Below are 19,028 nucleotides of genomic sequence, written 5' to 3'. Positions count from 1 at the left end.
CGGCAAAGCACCATATGTACTTACTCATAGTTAGTAGTAGAAGAATATAATAGTTGGTTAAAGGTCAACAGCATGGGGATGTAGCTCAAACGGTAGAGCGCTCGCTTTGCATGCGAGAGGCACGGGGTTCGATACCCCGCATCTCCAATCTATGGGTTTTATCTTTTAATGCAAATCCAGGTCTCCAACGTATCAACGGCCATAAAAAAACAAAGTTCATTTTGACAAATAAAACAAATTATTCTTGTTGAACAAAATGCCCTATAAACTAGTATAAAGTATAAAACGGTCCAGTTTAAAGAAAATCTCTATCCTTTTAATAAAAGATGCGACTTTATTTAGTGTATGCATGTTTTGGGATCATCTACTAAAATTTTGACCATCCATTTGTCATCCAAATGTTATTATTTTATTAGTAGTAAAACACGTGGCAGAACAATAACCTTTGAATAAAAAATTGATTGTCAGAATTTAAAATTCTAGAAACTGAAATTCCTCTTACTTCGTACTAGCTCGAAATTAAATTTTACGAGAAGACAAATTGGGGGAGCTGCTCCTCTCTTTTCCATTTCCTCCCATTTTTAAATGAGAGGATGTCGTGTTGGTGCCCAAATTAGTAAAACCTTCACACATAAAGAATAAAAGCTAGCAAAAGATAGATAAAAATGGGTGAAAAAGTATATTTCAGTGTGTGGTCTGCTGGAGTTGGCATCGGTTATTGCACGAGGAATTTGGACGAGACGCAACTCAGTGTTGCATGGGGGGGGTCTTCGTGCATCCGAAGCTAATTGTCCAAGAGGCTGAGGAATTGCTATGTCAGTACAAGAGAGTGAATGATAACTCTCCCACTCAGGTGGCTGAATCAAACATGGCGATCCCAGTTCGTTGGTCCAACCCTCCACCTAATCATTGCAAGGATAATTGGGATGCGGCAATAGATTTAAAAGAGAAGAGGATAGGGATTGGGGTGATTATCCGTGACCATAGGGGGCTGGTTTTCACTGCTCAAAGCAAGATTATCTGGGCAGCCTATGATCCAACCACAGTAGAGGCAGTAGCGTCACTATATGCTATTGAACTAAGTCGTGATTCATAATTGAAGGAGGTGTTGCTAGACGAAGACAGTGGTTATGGCCCTTAATGGCACGGATCAAGCTGGTGTCAGTATGGGCAGGTGATCGATGATGCCAAGCCAGTGCTAAACACATTCCATGGATGAGAAGTGCGCTATCTCAAACAATAAGCTAATACGGCGGCACTTGAACTTGCAAAAGAGATAATTCGAACTGTTATAAATAAGATATAGCTCGAAAAAACTTCAAACAGTATTTTTAACATTGTCAATTTAGAGCAATTTAAAACTCTTTCTTTGCAGAGCTTTTGGCTCTTTTTTATTCTTAATGAGTGAAATCAATCTTTTCTTCTTTTCTTTTTTTTTTTTTTTTTTTTTTTTTAAAAAAAAAGCATTTGGCTGTGTGGTAGCCTTACTATGTGTGCTTCTCTTAGGGTTCCTTGAGCTTTCTTCGTAGTTGGGCCTTAATGGCGTAGTATGGTCCTCTAATAATTTTTCAATTCCTTATATGACTTGGGCCGGTGGTCATTCATGAGAATTTGTCTTTGTGATCTGTCAATATTTGAGCCCTCCCCGCCGCATTTGTAAATAACAATTCAATGGCAACAGTGAGAGTAGGGCAGTGGTGTGAAGAAGCTTGGCGGTGTGAGTGAAGTTTCTATATCATTTACTCTCCATAGAGATAGAAGGTTCAAAAGTTTAATGAAAGAGAAAGTGAATCTTCAAATGAGGCCGTATGATTCTATATATGGTTGTTCAAGTGGGACAGTTATTAAACGTTAAATAACTACATAAAACTGTTAACCGAATAATCACTTAGGCCAGTTGCTGTATCGGTTATTGGCTTTTAAAAATCCGGTTAATAACTGATAACCGAATTTTTTAATTATATATATAAAATTAAAAATACCATTAAATCGCAGGATTTTTCTCTTATCAGTGACTCACGGCCTCACCTCACCTCACCTCACCTCTTAATCTCTCATTTTCTTTTCCATTATCCTAATTGTCCACTGTGTCTTCCTTTTCTCTTCTTCTCTTCTTCCTTTGGATTTGTTATTTTTTATTTATTTTTTTTTTATGGAAGCCTCGTAGAGGAACTAGTTTTATATTGATTTTGGATTTGTAATTATCATATCACATTTGAGATATGAGATAAATCATAAATAAATAATGGCATTAATACTTTAGTACTTTGAATTACAATATATAATAAAATATGAACATTGATTCTCTTTTGAATTACAAATTTGAAGTTTTATATTAAAAAAATAATAATAATAAAATTATTTATGAAAATCAATTAATAACCAAATAACTGCCAATTGCAATTAATATTACAAAGAAATAGCCGCTATCGGAACCGGTTGTATACCCTAAATTATATACATTCGCAGCTAAAGCCGCAATGGTTCTTTTTAGTACAAAATGACACCGTTTGAATAAATAATCTTAAATTTTTTGGTTTTGTTGACGGGTGGAGTTGGGTCGAAAAACCCGACTTCTCTATCATTTCCGCATACTGACCCAACAATTAAAAAAAAAAAAAGCGTATTTCTTCCGCTACCTGCCGCCTGCCGTTGGTGGCAGGGATTAAATAAAATATTTAACTCAACGGGCTCAAAGTAATTTTATATCATTTGTCAGTTTATTAATTTTAAAATAAACTGTTTGTTAAATATATATTTAATTTAAAAAAGAGGACATACTTTTTGAAACTAGTAAAGGATAGGTTTTTTTTTTTTTTTTTTAAATAAAAAACAAACTCTTTGCATAAACCACAGAATCTCCTCCCTGACGAAACTACCCTCGGAGCGACGTGGCCGTATCCCTAACGTCCTTGGCCCCCAGTCGCCAACTGACGGGTATTGTCCAGTTCGCTGCTCCAGAGTCCCTACCTTCCCTCTTCAACTCCTCCTTCAATGGCTTCCGTACAAGGTTCAGTCCCTCCACTCTCCGCAATCCGCGCGCGTCGTGAATTGTCGTTTTCTTCCCCAGCCACGGCTACTCCGCTTGTTTCTTTCGCTAGGTCGCCGGATACTCACCGCCAACTTTCCGTACGCCCGGGACTTCGCCGGAGATCCGTACTCAGAGCAATGGTTCAGCAGGCCGTACACGGAGCTCCGGCAGCTTATGCCAAGGAAATGGAGAGGCTTTCCGCCAAAGAATCCCTTCTTCTCGCCGTGAGTCCCACTTTTATTTTTATTTTTTTAAATTTGTTTACTTTCTTTTTGAATTAATTTACTGTTCAAACTTGTTCCCTTATTTTGTTATAGTTTCCTTACGTTCTTCAAGCTGATTTGTGTGTAATTTGTTGTTTTATTAGTTATACCTTTGAATTCATTCAGTAGAGACGAATTTTTAGCTTTACTCTCTGCTTGGTTCCTGAGAAAATGTTCGAAATGAAAACCACTTGGAAATCTTAAGTTCGGTAGTCGTAGTCCATTGATTTGACAAAATGCACAAGTTATACAGTATAACATTGCGACCTAATAATATATAATTTAATCGATTCATTAGTTGTTTCTTCTTGCTTTAAGTCTAAACATGTGGGAGAGCAAGAAGTCATAACCTTTAGTCTAATTGTTTCTATTTCAACCTCCGTACATTGGATTGGTATAATTTTCTATTTGATGGTTTGGTTCATGTAGTGCATTTATTTTCTTTTACTAATTCTCAAGCTCAAGCTCATTGGTATTTGTTTGTGGATCCATGGTTTCAGTTTAAAGATTCTGGGGGTTTTGAGGCTTTAGTAACTGGTAAGACAACCGATATGCAGCGAATTGATGTGAATGAGAGGATAACTGGTTTGGAACGGCTCAATCCTACTCCTAGACCAACAACGTAGGTGCCTATTCAAACAAAAAATTACCATATTTGTCTATTTACTATGAGATGCTAACCCGTTTCCTCAGCTATCCAGGTCACCCTTTCTGGAAGGTAGATGGAATTTTGAGTGGTTTGGGTCTGGAAGTCCAGGATTCGCTGCTGCCAGATTTATATTTGAGTGAGTATTTTGTTTATTGTTCAACTTCTAGTATTCTTCAACCTTTTTCCTCCATTTTGGAATGTTGTTGATTGTGATTATAAAAATCTTGGATTTTCATTTAAAAATTTAGTCAAATTGAATGTGGCTAATAGCACTGGTTCAATATCTGTATCATTGTAGGAGATTTCCTTCAACTTTGGCTAATTTGCCAAAAATGGACGTGGTGATCAAGGATGGATATGCAAAGATTACTGCAAAGTTGAAATTTCTGAACTCGGTAATAACTTCAGAGCATATTTATATGTCCTTGCCATAGATGCTTGCAAAAATGTTTTATTCATGCAAGGAAATTTCTTTGCCATCAATATCCTAAAAATCAAAAACTTTTGCTTCCAATTGTAAAACTGATGCCAAGCTTAATTCATAATTGACTGCTGAACTTTATGTAAGTTATGCCTACTCCTGAGGAAACTAATTCTATGCTAACTGTATTACAAGTGACTACACAGTTCTAATGTGACGTCTTTACTGAAATTGCTTGGAGACACCTAAGTTGTAAACAAATTGTGTACCTGGGCTAGGCCCATCTCTTTGTTTTTGATGCGTGTTCCGGTTATGGGCATAAATTATGCTTCCAGTTGATATGCCTCAAAACTTTAACAAATTTTAAGAGCAAGTATGCCATGAAATAATATGGACGTGGCTCGGCATTCAGATGATCTCAATAATTTATGTGAAGAGAGAATATTTGTAGGGCATATGAGTGTACAAAATATGTGAGTATCAAGTAATCAAGCTTGTAATGCCTGAAGTACGAGGGAAGAATGGGTGGTATAATAAGGTTAATACTCCTAGAGTTGATAGGATTGGGAACTTTTCTTGTGCTACATAGATTATAAGGTAAAGTGAGACTTTGCCTGAGCTATTGCTATTAAAATTATTAGAGTATGCCATTACATGAGAGGGGGGGCATAAATATGCTAGTGACAAACTGTATGCAGTACTAACTAAATGTATCTTTGATTCAATAGTTGGGAACCCTTGTTTTTTCAAAAAAAAATATATTTCATCTTTCTCTGTGTATAAATGCTAAAATTAGGATGGGTTATGGTTCATGCAGTGCTAACTGCTAAAAGTAATAATAACAGTTTCAATACGTTAGGAACTAGTTTTTTTTCCAAAAAAAAAAAAAAAATCATCTTTCTTTTGTGTGTATAAATGCTAAATTAGGCTATAGGTTTATACTTCTTTGTCTCAAGTGAAGTTCCTTGTAACCTTGCCCCTGTAATGTGGCTGTTGTGGTTGTTCCAAAAGAATGAGACATGAAAACAAAGAAACCTATGTGTGTCATATTTAGTGTTTTCTATTGTATGGAACCAAAGCCCTGTTTGACCACAGCATGATGGAAACGGGAATATACTTAATTAGATTAAATTCTGACCAAGTCTTTGGCTTACTTTTCTTTGATTGTTTTGCAGAATTAACTGGTTGAATTGGAAAATGGATTGGTTGTGGCCTTTTCTTCTTTTGAGCACAAATGAGCAGTTGTTCCTTGTCATATAAGAGACAATCTAAATCAACACTTATCTCCGTCCAATAAGTCTTTAGGAACTATGGTTTTTTTCAAAAAAAAAAAAAAAAAATCATCTTTCTTTGTGTGTATAAATGCTAAATTAGGCTATAGGTTATACTTCTTTGTCTCCAACAAAGTAGAAGTTCCCTTGTGCCCTGTAATGTGGCTGTTGTGATTGATTCCAAAAGAATGAGACATGAAAAACAAAAGAAACCTATATGTGTCCTTGTTTAAGTGTTTTCTGATATGCATGTGTGGAACCAAGCCTGTTTGACTGGCATAGTGAAGCAGGAATATACTTAATTGGGTTAAATTCCAAATAAGTCTTTGGCTTACTTTCTTTGATTGTTTTGCAAGATTAACTGGTTAGTTAATGGAAAAATGGATTGGTTATTTAGCCTTTCTTCTTTTGAGCACAAATGAGCAGTTGTTCATGTCATATAAGGGCTAAATCTAAATGGCTTGCCACTCCGTTCAAATAGCTGTTAAAAGTATTGAGAAACTATCAGCCAAAGTTGCTTTTGTGATGGCTGGCCACGTTTGGCTAAGATCTTTTCCTCACTCTAACTTTAGGAAGCTCACTTCCACATTTTCATGTGTTCTTGCAGAGAAAAACTTTAAATGAATACAAGACTGTCAATTCATTGGTTGTAAAATTTTCAAGGTTGTATATAATCCAATATTCAGAGTCTTGATTTCTAGAGTGAAGATTTTTGGTTTTTTTTTTGGTAACGACTAATGAGGAGAAAGCAGATAATCTCATTAAAAGAAATATTATTCTAGTGAAGTGGATTACATTACAATTTTTTGGTAGTTTTGGGGGGACATTGCTTCAATTGAAAGTTTGGAGGGACATTACAAATTGTCTTATAGTTTGAGGGGGGCATGTGTATTTCTTCGAAATTATTATTACTTAAATTGGGAAAGAAGTATGATTAAGAGATATAATTAATGCGGGCATTTTATTGCTTGCCACTGTAAATATTTACATTGTGTACGAGTTTTCTCATTTTTGAGCTTTTGAGCTTTCATTGTAGAGGGTGCTTTATGATGAAATGCATATAGACTTATCCTCCAAAAAATGATGAAATGCAGATAGAAAGCAAATTTGTTCTGTCCACCAAGTTATCTGTGGAGGGACCTCTTCGAATGAAAGAGGAATATGTTGAAGGGACTATGGAGTCTCCAACAATAATTGAAGAAACACTACCTGAACAGCTAAAAGGTGCACTAGGCCAGGCAACTAACACGATGCAACAACTACCGGTTCCTATTCGGGATGTCATTACCAGTGGGTTGACAATTCCTCTAGGTAATCTTTTATTTTATTTTATTTTTTTATTTATTTTATTTTTATTTTTTTATAATTATAATTCATTTCTATCGTAGTTGAACCAATGAACCTCTAAAGTCTAAGACCCTGTTTTGGCAAACTTGTATAGAATATTTTTTTGCTTTTTAAACTCTGAAAAACACTTTTTAAACAATAGTTACCCAAACTCATTTTCCGATGTGGCATCCACCACTAAAACTCTTTTCAAAACAAAACACAAAACACTTTCAGAAAACTCTCTCTGCCTTTTTATGAAAATGTTTTGAAAAAACACTCACTTTTTTAGATGTGGAGGCTAGTCTTGTTACTTGTAAAAAAAAAAAAAAAAAAAAGGGTTAAAAAATTTTAAAAAGAAAAGGAGGCTAGCTTCCATTGCGTGAAGGCTGCCCCCTTCTTTGGAGGTGTGTCTTCCCTCCCAACCTCCTTGTCCACCACCAGAGTCGGGAGGGCCCTCCTCCTGTTGGTGAAGGGTGAGATTTCACCCACATCTGGGGATGGCTAGCCTCAACCATACTCTTTTTTTTTTTTTTTTTTTTTTTTTTAATTTTTATTTCTTTTATGCTTTGAAAAATTATATTAAAGGGTTTTTTTGTGAAACTTCAATTGGATTTTTGTGGGGAGGAGTTGGTGACAAATTTAAGTTCCATTTAGTTAGTTGGTCGAAGATTTGTGATCCATTGTCTTTCGGAGGGTTGGGAGTCAGAAATCTGGTTCAATGTAACCAAGGCTTCTGGGAAAATGGTTATGGCGGTATGCTACCGAGAGGGAGGCTTTGAGGAGGTTGGTGGTAGAAACTAAATATACATGATGGGAGGTTGGTGCTTTAGGGAGGTAGTGGCGCCCTTTGGAGTGGGAGTGTTGAAATATATTAGGAGGGGGTGAGGAGTTTTTTTTCTTCTTTGATTTGTTAGATATGAGGTAGGCAATAGATCAAAAATCAGGTTTTAGCATGATTTGTGGTGTGAGGACTAGCTCTTGAAGGTTACTTTTTCCTAAATTATTTAGTATTTCATGATGTTAGGAGGCGTGGGTGGCAGATCATTTGCAATTCTCTAATGGAAATATTCTGTGGAATATATCATTTATCAGATCAGTGCAGGATTGAGAGGTGGATTTGGTATCATCATTCTTTCATCTTTTGTATTCTATTAGGTTGAAACAAGGAGGAGAGGATAAAATACGTTGGATTCCCTCTAAAAGGCAAAAATTTCACATAAAAATCTTTTATCATGTGTTGTCCAGTCTGGTAGGCTCATCATTTCCTTGGAAGAGTATTTGGAGGGGTAAAGCTTCTTCAAAAGTGGCATTTTTTGTGTGGATGGTGGCTCTTGGGAGGATCTTAACTTTGAATAACCTAAGGAAGAGGAGAGTTATAGTGGTAAACTAGTGTTGTATGTCCATAATCTTCTTCATTGTGAGGTGGCAAGAGAGTTATGGGTTACGGTGTTCCATCTTTTGGAAGATGGTGCCTTTTGTGGTGTCTATAGAGGGAAAGGAATGTAGGTGTTTTGAGGACTGCAAGAGGACATTAGAGGAATTGAAATCTTTATTTTTCAACACTTTGTATCTGTGAACAGCTGCTTATGTTTTTCCTTTAATGATTAGTTATCATGAAATTCTTTTTTTTTTTAACCCCCAATTCATAGGTGGCTTCTCTTATATACTTCTTGTGTATATGGGGGCACCTTACGCTTTGAAGTTTGGAGGATGGCTCCACAATGCTTAATGTGGTGTATTTGGAGAGACTGAAACGTTAGGAGATTTGAAAATTGCAAGAGATCGGTGGAACAACTTAAATTCATTATGCGCAAATCCCTTTATTCTTGGATGGCAGCGTATAGTAGTCCTCATTTTTTAGATTTTTGTTCTTCTCTTTTTCCATCGTAGGGGATCTATCCTATACTCCCAATGTACACAGGTTGTGCCCTTCTGCCATTTCGCTTTTTAATGAGATTGATTTACTTGTTAAAAAAATTGCTTTTCAAAAACACTTTTCAGTTATCCTAAGGAATTTTCAAATGTGGCACCCATAGAAAATACTTTCAATTACACTTTTTTGAAAACACTTTTTAGAACATAAAACCGAAGACACTTCTTGAATACTTTACTAAATAAGCCCTAAACTTCTATCAATACATTGAGTATTTCTGTCTAGAGTTATTGACTTGAATACTTATATCACTATGATTGAAAATGTTTGTTAATGCATTTCATGCATCCGTTGAGGCTACAAGTAATCTTGACTGGGTTGTAAATATAGACTTCAATTGAATATTCAAAACCTACCTGAGGTGTCAGACTGGTAAGATACCCACCGAGCTTTTCATTTAGAGTGTTATACACCCTTGAAATGTTGTACATACTTGTACGCACATGTAGGCATACACAAATGCACACTATTAATAAAGCAAACTTCTTGACAATTTTTTGTTATGTGCTCGCTAAACTAAACGTACAATACACATAACATAGGCAATGAAAGAAGAACCTAGATAAAAAAATAAAAAAAGAGATAATTAAAGGATTTTTAAGGTAGTAGGGTAATTTGAAGAATCCTAACCTTCTACTGTAGAGTAACTTGAGGAACCCTAGTCTTCTAGCCAAACTACAATCGTTTGGCAATAATCCATCATTCCCTTTTTTATTCAGGCTCCAAGTCTTTAAATAGTGTATAAGATAGAAAAAGATAGAACAAAGATAATAGTTTTTAATAAGTAATTGGCCCAAAGAGGAGGGAGAAGGAGAGATTCAAACTAGTGATCTCCACTTCATGAAATGTAATTCCTAACCAATTGAGCTACCCCTTGAGGTAACAGACCTAGTATTATCTTCTAAGATAACTTATTGTCCCTTATGAATTTAAGTCCTAATGAAAGATAAAGTGATAAAACATTATAAAGTTATGATATCCCCAAACATTAGACTCTCACTAACTTTGAGCCTTTGGTGGTCTTCTAATCCATGTATCCCTCCTCTTGGTCTTGGTCGGTATTGGTCACATAACATGCCCTCCTCTTAATATGGCCCTTGTCCTCAAGGGCAAAGTTAGGAAATCTTACATTCATCACAAGAAACATTTCTTGCATATCCTTCATTATCCTTTGTTGCCCCAAATTCAAGGAATCCATTTCTTATTCAAGTTGTCGCTTGAGGCATTCCAAATTCTGTTGGAACATGGCTGGCTTTGATACCAATTGTTTACCTTTCGTATAACTGAACATGTGCTGCACATGTATTATATGGGCAATGAAAGAGGAAACTAGATAAGAAAAGATAAAGTAACTGGGGGATTTTTAGGGTAGTAGGGTAATTCCAAGAACCCTAAGCCTCCTTGTAAACGACAATCATTTGGCATTAATCTGTTTCCTCCTTTTTTATTCAAGTTCTACTTCTTTAAATAAAGTACAAGATAGAACAAACCTAATATTATCTTCTAAATAACTTTTTTTTTGATATGTAATTGAAAAATATCATTCTAAGATAACTTATTATCCCTTAAGGCTCCAAATCCTAATGGAAGATACAGTGATAAAATATTATAGATATAAGATAACCCTAAAAATTAGACTTTCGCTAACGTTGAGCCTCTGCTGGTCTTCTATCCATGCATGCCTCCTCTTGGTCTTGATCGGTCTTGGTCACGTAACATTTGTCTTCAGGAGTTTTAACACTAGAAAGTCCTAAGAAGCTACCACACTTAAATGAGGTTGTTTCTGGCCTATGAAATGATGCTGTTTTGGTTTCTTTACTGTTCTTTGTAGTAGTGAGCGGTACTCCCTGCAAATGCCTCTTTAAATATGATAAATTATTTATTAGTTTATATATGGAAAGATTTCAGATTTTTAGGAAATCCAGTAACGAGTTAATCATATTTTACGTGTACAGGTGGAACTTTCCAAAGACTATATATGATTTCTTATCTTGATGACGAAATACTTGTAAGTATTTTACTGAGCATATTCTCCTTGGACCAATTTAAATAGTATTTATGAATGTGTTGCCCTTAAAAGGTTGTCTCACTGATGCTGCTGCAGAAATAGATGACAACGTGGACAAAATAAATCTGCCATCTTAAATTGTGGTACCCTTGGTGCAAATTAAAATAACGCGTTAGGGTTCTAATTCCTAAATAACCTTTTCTTTAATGATGAAGTGGAACTGAGATTTTTTTTTTTTTTTTTTCTGGGAAAGTTTGGATAAAAATGCTTCATTTGCTTTTCTTGCATTTGGTGGCGCCAAACATCCCTTTCTATGGAATCATTCCTGAAGGAACAGTGGAGGCGCCTTTTTATTTTTTGGCTGATAGGGAAAATGTCATTACTCAAAAGTTGTTTTTTTCCCCTTGCTACATTTACATACTTTTCATGTAGTCTTCTCCTTATCCTTTCAGCACCATCAAACAATTTGACTTGAACATTCCTTCTCTTGCATTCCTTGTCCATGATCTAGCTAAACGCTAAACCCAATTTCTATGTAGAAGCACATGTATCTTTAGTTGCCATGTACATGGCCCTGCCCTTCAGGCAAGGTGATTATGACCCCAAGTGCAGTGTAGCAAGGCTTTCTCAAGAGAGCTTTAATACATTCCGATTGATATAGCAAAAATGTGAGAAGAACCTAAAACCCTACATCCTCAATTGATTGCAATGGCTTTCGTATGAAAGGTACTCCTTAATCAAGTCAATGTTAAATTCCTAACAACATCATGGTGAGCTTTTCATCTGTCTTGTGATTATCATTGATTTATTACTTTATAAGAAGTATAAATTAACCTCATTAGCTTTCATGTTTTGTCCGTTTTACTAATGGAAGTTGATTGCAGTTTCGAATTGATTTGTTCTTTATGGTGAGGTCTGAACCAACTTCTACCGTAGTAATAACGAATGATTCAATTACAAGTCCATCACTATTTCTTTTGGTATTTTTTAATTAGTGAACTAACTGTGTTATTTTAGTTTTGAAAATTCAATCAAACTAATAATATCTAATTGTGTTATCATGGCTCAAAGTCACAACATTACAACCTTAAACTGTTTTTGCTTCTCCAAAATCATATTGAAAGGTGGCAATTTCTTTCTCGCTTGTCATAAAGATGGATGCGCAGTAGACGTAGCATTTATAATCACCATTTTCTCTTATTATCATCACATCAAAGTATAACCATAAATACTTACTAGTTTGCTCAAAGGCTGATTTATGGGAATTGGCACCAAAAGGGGTTGATTTTTCTCACAATCTGAACTCTTTTGCTGGTTTTCACCACAGATAATTAGGGATACAGCTGGAGTGCCTGAAGTTTTGACAAGGTTGGTTTCTTCCCCGTCTCCCATGGCAGAACCCACAGAGTATGAGAGTTAGGAATTGTACATGTATGAGAACTGAAAATTTTCTCCACAATTACCATTTTGCTTTAAGAATGTCATTCTCTCTCTCTCTCTCTCTCTCTCTCTCTCTGAGCTGCTTCTATTACTTTCTTGTTGAAAGACCATTCTTCTATCTTCTGTGCCATAGAATATTCTTGGGATTTTGTTATAAAAATCAGGGACTAAAACTCTAGTCAATGGACTGAGGATATGTCCGTACACTTTCGACAGGTGTGGTTCACATAAGAGGGAGGGAGGGAGGGAGTGGTTGGGTTTAAGGATATTTAAAAAAAATATATATATATATTATTATTTTCTGAGCAAGACATGAAAAGGAAAGGGGAACCATTCCTTGATTGTGTGAGATGTGAAGTGTGAACTTGCTTGACTAACATGTGCCACACTACTTTGACATAAGTGTTCGCCGCCACGATGACAGCAGAGATAAATCGCTCCCACTTGACGGTTTACTTGTTTATTAATTTGTTTTTTGTTTCTGTTCTTCCTGTTCTGTCTCTTTCTGTCATTTTAAAATCCATAGACCTCTTGTTTGCGGTCCCTTTGATGTGCTGAGTCGTGACCCCTTGGCTTGGTCTCCTTGTAGTCTTGACTTTTACAGAAGCGGACAAGGAAAACTATCCAAATTAGAAGGTTTGATTCAAGGTTCTCTCTCCATTGTTCCTTAAGACCTTAGTGAAAAGACTAGGCAAAAAGATTACATTTTTGTCATATAATTATCTTATAAGAGAAATCTTTGGTTTTTATCTTTTGCCCATCTTCATATGAGAGAGATGGGCAAATTCACCATTAAATACGCGGGACTACATGTAAGCATTACGGATTCAATAATGAATTTGAAAAACAAAAAAAGATGGATAAGAGATGAATGTGACAATCTATGACACTTTTTATCTTATAATGTTGATGTGACAGTCTTAATTAATTGTTGGATTTTTTTTTTTTTTTAATTAAGATTGATTTAATGGTTGGTTGGAAGTATCATGTCAACATTATGAGATAATTGTGGGATAAAAATATAATTTCTAACATTACTCTATTAATAATTTTTTTTTTTTTTAAAAAAAAAACAATTTGCTGAAAAAAAAAAACAATTTGCTGAGCACATTTTTTTAAGTGGCCTTAGTATGAAATGCATCTGCTATCCAATGCCAACTAGGCATCAACTCATCGTCTTTAGGATAATGAGGAAAAATTCTATATATACAATTGATCACACAAGGAATATAATGTGTTAATGTATAGGAGTAAACTCAAAATTCTCTGTCAGGACTTGAGTTTTTCACTAATAATATGGAGAGTATATTCAGGGGCGGAACTATCTTAGTAGTTGTAGTGTCTTTGACAACTCAAAAAAATTATGAAATTCTTATAAAAATGTTACTTTTATACCACGGCCCTGTCAATGACTTTTTAACTCTTAGATGGCTAGATGATTTAGCTTTCTATAGTACACTTGTACATGTTTATAACAAACTAAAAAAATTTGTATCCAAAATTGAAGTTATTTTTAAGGATGATTTTATAGACATAACTTTTGTATACAGTTATGACTTATGACTTAGTATAAAATTAAGCAATTCACATAAGTGTCAAGTGGGTAAAAAGAGTTAAGCAACAAAATTTGACAAGTAAATTTAATTGTTTAGTAGCTGATGTAGTAAGTATTACATGGACTACTAAGACAGTTTGTAAGGAACTTGTAGTATCACTAGCAACACTAAAACAAATAAGTAATGATTTTACTTCATGCACATTTATTACACTCATGTCTCACATGACTTATTTTAAATGGTTCACACTTCTTCTTTTTTAATGGTTAGCATTATAATTTGTAAGTCACTCATAACACATAATTTCAGCCGACGTTGTATGGGTGTAATAAATGAACATAAAGAGTAATGACTAGTGGATCGTTAGCCCTAGAAAGAAAACAAAATAGACGTTGATAACTAATCAATTTAGTTGGTGTTGAATCTGAATCTGTCACTAGAAAAGAATTATCGACAACATTCTTTTATGAGTAATACTATATACAACATCACTATATATCCTATCACTATTTTATTATGGTGATGTGACAGTATTAATCTACCATTAGATCAGTCATTGTTAAAAAAAAATAAACAATCTAAAAATCGATTGATACCGCCAAGTCGACCAATTTTATTATGGTGATGTAATAGTACTAATCAACGCTTAGCATTTTCTAAACCAATAAAAACTAACCAAAAGTATTGTCCTTACCTTACAACCTTATTATTGATGTAGGCTAGAAGGCCCAGAAACATGATTGAAAGCAATCCAATACTTGTATATAGTATACAATCATGCATGAAACATGTGTACATAGAGACAAATTATGTCGTTCCATTTTTATTTGTTTTTTATTTTTTGTGCAAAATCAATAAAACTCCCAAGTCTTTTTAATTTTTGCCCTTGAGATCGACTTGAGAGCTTCCAAGTGAAATCAGCACATTAATTTATTACACCACCATATATAGTTGTATTAATATGTCATCCTAATCAAGTGTCAAACATCTAATGACCAAGTTAATCCCCATTTAAGCACCGCCCAACGAATCAAATCAATACTGCAATTTGCTAAATAAAGTTTACCAAATGTGTTGACTTCATGCCTGTTTTTTTCCAAGTGAATTAATGTTGTTAATGTTTATAACCAATGGCTTGCAAACTTGTTGGGTTTTCTTTTTTAAAAATTAAGATAAATAAATTTTCCAAAATAACTTGGAACCGAAGAGAATCAGCACCAATTACGATTTAATCCTCGAAATTTCTAATTTAAAACTTTCTGGCCCCAAACGTTACACCTTTAAGATGTCATTAGAGTTATAAACTCAAGTAAATATGTCTTTCATCTCCTAATATTTTTAAAAAATAATAATTATTATTATTCTTTGATTTCATGCATGAATGTGGCTCATAGTTGTATGCTTTGGTTATAAGTAATTAACTATAAAAACTGTCGTTTCAACAGGATTTCGGATGGGTGAGCACATAACTGTATCTCAGCCAAAAGAGCAGATTGTAAAAATTAAACCCACAGTTTTAGGTTAATCATTTTTACAAAGGGTAAGTGTAAAGAGGAGACGATCGAATTAATAAAACAATATTATATTTTTTAATAAATTATTTTATGTCATACAAGTTATATATATATATATATATATATAAAATTTATTCTTAAAAATTCTATGCATACGTTTAATTAAATAATTATGCGAATTTTCTTAAACGTCAGAAAATTTTTTTTGGAAAACAACTTAACAGTAACCGATTCTCTCTTTTATTTTGCCAAAAAAAAAAAAAAAATTGAATAAGTATATACCAAATTAAAGTTATTAAGCCATTGCATCAACAATCAACATAATGTGTTACAAAAAAAAATCAATATCATAAATTAATGAGACTTGTCATTTGCTTAATTTCTCACTTAATCACATGCCTACACCCAACAATAAAGCACATAGGCAGCTTAGCAATTTACGTAAGTTTTGTATTGTCGGTCAATGTACATAGGCCTAATAGCTATAAGATGGTAGTTAAAGTAGTTAACTCTATTTATAACCGGGCCAAAATAACAATACAATGAGATTAACTAAGAGGGGGAGATCAAGAAGAAGAAGAAGGAGGAGGAGGAAGAAGAAGAAGAAGAAGAAGAAGAGGATTTATCAATTACTGATCGAGTCTTCTCCATGCTTTAGTTCTCTTTAATATGTATCGATCTTTTTATGCTTTTGTTTTCTTTGCTTGCACAAAAAAGAAAGAAAGTAAAGGAAGAAAGTGGGGGCACAAGAAGGGAGAATTGAAAAAAAGAAAAAATAGGAGAATAGTCAAACTGTCGAGGAGGGAAGGAATTGAAGCTCTGAAGAGAAGATCAATAGTGAGTAGGTGAAAAAGTGCATGTCATTATATATATAATTTTGCTTATTAAGGGGCTGGCAATATTATGATTTCTTTTTTTTGGAAATTTTGGTGGATGGCCTAGCTAGGAGCTTTTGGATTTGGCTTAACGTACAAGAATGGACAAAGTTTTCCTTTAAATTGGGTTGGAGGAATTTTCTTCAACCTAATCTATAAAAATGATATGTGTTCATTTTTTTAATAACATGTGAGATGCATATGAATTTTTAATAAAATTTATTTCAACTTTGTCCCTGATATTAAAAAAATATGTGCATCTCACGTGTTTAAGGGACACATGTCATTTTTATAGATTAGGTTGAAATAAATTCTTCCAACTCATATTAGTTTGGAGGAAAACTTTATCCAACAAGAATTATGTTGTGATGAGAGACTTTTTATATATTTTTTTAGGAGGAGGGGGCTAGCTTGAGTTTGGGCTTAAAAAGTTCATGTAATAATAATAATAATAATAATAATTAAAAAAAAAATGAAGGGGTCAGCCTAGATTTGGGTTTAAAAAACCCATGTAAAACTCATAAACTGGTTATATATATGTAGTACTGAAACTTTTCTCACATTAAATGTGATTTTGGTTAGGGAATTTTTTTTAGAATGTCTCTGTAGTTTTTGAATTTTAGGGTTTAGACCTCAGAGATTATGATTTGGTCAATTTAATATCTAAGCTTACAAAGATTTTGAACCTAAGTTATCTAGCTATTTTTTCTCGAATAAATAAAAAAAAAAACATGAAAAGACAATTATACAGATCTCATTAAAAAAAAATCATAGAGGTGGCCACGAGCCACCCCATGTCAAAGGGGGTGGTTGGCGTCCACCGCCAACTAAGGGGATCGTTCACCGCCACAAAAGCGATGATTTTATTTTATTTTATTTTATTTTTTATTTTTTTGCAATGAAAATAGGTATATAAGAAGTCTTTTTATTTCATTTTTATCTAGTATAGAGAAAAATGTCAAGAAACTTTAGATCTTTATAAACTCAAATATTAAATATACGAAATTGCATGATGAAAAGCTTGGTGTAAACACAAAGCTTACAACATTTTCCCCTCTCATTAAAACCCAACTTGCCTTACTATATTTGGGATAAGATGTGCCTTAAATTTGTGAATCACATCAACATGATAAGTGGGAGACGACTAAAGATCATATAAATGAAAAATATATATATATCAAGTCTTGCAAGAAAAGTAATACATTAAGATCAATTATACAATTCTGCACGTTCTTGTTTGGTTTGCCAAACAATATATATCCTAAATCAATTGCAGAGAGAGAGAGATAGAGAGAGAGAGAGGCCACGTATGGAAGACAAGAGCCCACCACGTCCAAAAGAAAGAGACAAAACCCTATAAACTGAATTTTCTCAGGAAAAAGGAAAAAAAAAAATCAATTATAAAAGATTTTCAGTTGCTTCCATTACATCCAGAATATAAAAGAAATCCTTAAACTATTTACAGCACAGGAGAGAGATCTCAGAGTATCAGAAAATTAAAGTAGAGAGAGAGAGAGAGAGAGAGAGATTCTAGAAGATGAAAAATCATCAGTTAAACCATCTAAAACACCAACAAAACAAATTTCTTAACGATCAAACATTCTTAAAAAAGAAAAAGAGAAAGAAAAAGAAAAAACCATTTGATTTGTTTCAGTATCTAGCTAGCTAGGCAAGTTGAGCTTCCCCAAAGCCATGCATGTGGGAAGAAGCATCCAAGGGTAGAAACGGCAATTCACCAAGATCTTGAATAAAACCCTCCAAATCTGCAAATCCCCCCAAGAACCCACCTGAATTCTCACCATTCCACATCCCTTCCATTTTCTTGGTCACCGCCGCCGCCGGCGGCTTGTCGGTCGACGAATTAGCACTTCTGGGCTCTTCTCTTCTGGGAATTTTCGGTTTCTTTTTTCCGCCCTTCTCGGTGGGTTTTCCGGTGAGCCGTTGCACTAACTCCCGGAAGTTCGCCACGTCGGTTTTGATGATTTCTGGCGCAAATATGTGAATTATGCGTATCTTTGGCTTGGGCTTTGATATTTGCTTGGAATCTTGGTGCATGGCTAGACCAGGCAATAAATTCGAACAGGGTCTTCTACAACTTTGTCTCTTTGTCATCTCCTCCATGGAAACTGCGACTCCAACAGATATATATATAGAGAGAGAGAGAGGGAGAGAGAGAGAGAGCGGAGAAGTTGGTGTATTTGTTTAGAAGAGATAGAGGAAGGGGGTTGTTTATATAGGTGGAGAAGAAATGTTTGAGATTGTTTAATGGGGAAGGACAATATATATATATATATTATTAAAAAAAAAAAAGAGGAAAGAAGAAGAAGCTCTTTTGGGAGCAAGTATTGGATGAATGCTTGTCTGACAGATTGCAAGCGAGTCAATAAAGTAAACAGAGAGCTTCAATGGTCCCCAAATTTCCCTAATTTCCATTGGATGATATATAATACATGTTTGTGTGTGTGTGTTGTTATATATATATATTTTTTAAATTTTTGAAGAATAATTAGTTAGTTTTTTTTTAGCTTAGGCTCACTTGCAAGATTCTTGTAGTTCTTTCCCCCTAGCTAGGCCAACAAACATCATGGTTCAAGTTGGTCATTATTATTATTATTATTATTTTTATGAGTCAAGTTGGGCATTAAATATTGCTGTTTTCTTGTACTCTAAATTAAAGATAAAAAAGAAAGATATTTAGATGTTAATTCTATGATACAATTAATTACTCTAACGGCTTA

General features: G+C 34.3%; 2 protein-coding genes and 1 non-coding gene across 3 annotated transcripts; 2 read left to right on the top strand and 1 right to left on the bottom strand.

The window, feature by feature from the left end:
* The first annotated feature begins 74 nt into the window (after positions 1–74).
* Positions 75–147, top strand: TRNAA-UGC (transfer RNA alanine (anticodon UGC)). Its single transcript has one exon. It is a non-coding gene; the product is annotated as a tRNA-Ala (tRNA).
* Positions 148–2,849: 2,702 nt separating this feature from the next.
* Positions 2,850–12,556, top strand: LOC132162526 (probable plastid-lipid-associated protein 13, chloroplastic). Its single transcript, XM_059572761.1, has 7 exons — positions 2,850–3,255; positions 3,795–3,916; positions 3,996–4,079; positions 4,242–4,338; positions 6,730–6,946; positions 10,853–10,905; positions 12,233–12,556. The coding sequence occupies exons 1-7, from the start codon at positions 2,995–2,997 to the stop codon at positions 12,323–12,325; spliced, it is 927 nt and encodes a 308-aa protein (XP_059428744.1). The 5' UTR covers positions 2,850–2,994; the 3' UTR covers positions 12,326–12,556.
* Positions 12,557–17,768: 5,212 nt separating this feature from the next.
* Positions 17,769–18,463, bottom strand: LOC132162518 (VQ motif-containing protein 17). Its single transcript, XM_059572749.1, has one exon. It carries the CDS (start codon positions 18,409–18,411, stop codon positions 17,956–17,958), a length of 456 nt encoding a protein of 151 aa, XP_059428732.1. The 5' UTR covers positions 18,412–18,463; the 3' UTR covers positions 17,769–17,955.
* Positions 18,464–19,028: the final 565 nt, after the last annotated feature.

Source organism: Corylus avellana, chromosome ca9, assembly GCF_901000735.1.
Source record: "Corylus avellana chromosome ca9, CavTom2PMs-1.0".
NCBI lineage: Eukaryota > Viridiplantae > Streptophyta > Magnoliopsida > Fagales > Betulaceae > Corylus > Corylus avellana.
Note: the sequence above shows the minus strand (reverse complement) of the source record. Positions and strands in the feature narration are given on the sequence as shown.

Bases quoted from the DNA above. Each gene is read 5' to 3' on its own strand.
- LOC132162518 (XM_059572749.1), bottom strand. From the start codon at position 18,411: ATGGAGGAGATGACAAAGAGACAAAGTTGTAGAAGACCCTGTTCGAAT.
- LOC132162526 (XM_059572761.1), top strand. From the start codon at position 2,995: ATGGCTTCCGTACAAGGTTCAGTCCCTCCACTCTCCGCAATCCGCGCG. The intron at 3,256-3,794 runs GTGAGTCCCACT...CCATGGTTTCAG, and splicing joins AAGAATCCCTTCTTCTCGCC to TTTAAAGATTCTGGGGGTTT. The intron at 3,917-3,995 runs GTAGGTGCCTAT...TCAGCTATCCAG, and splicing joins CCTACTCCTAGACCAACAAC to GTCACCCTTTCTGGAAGGTA.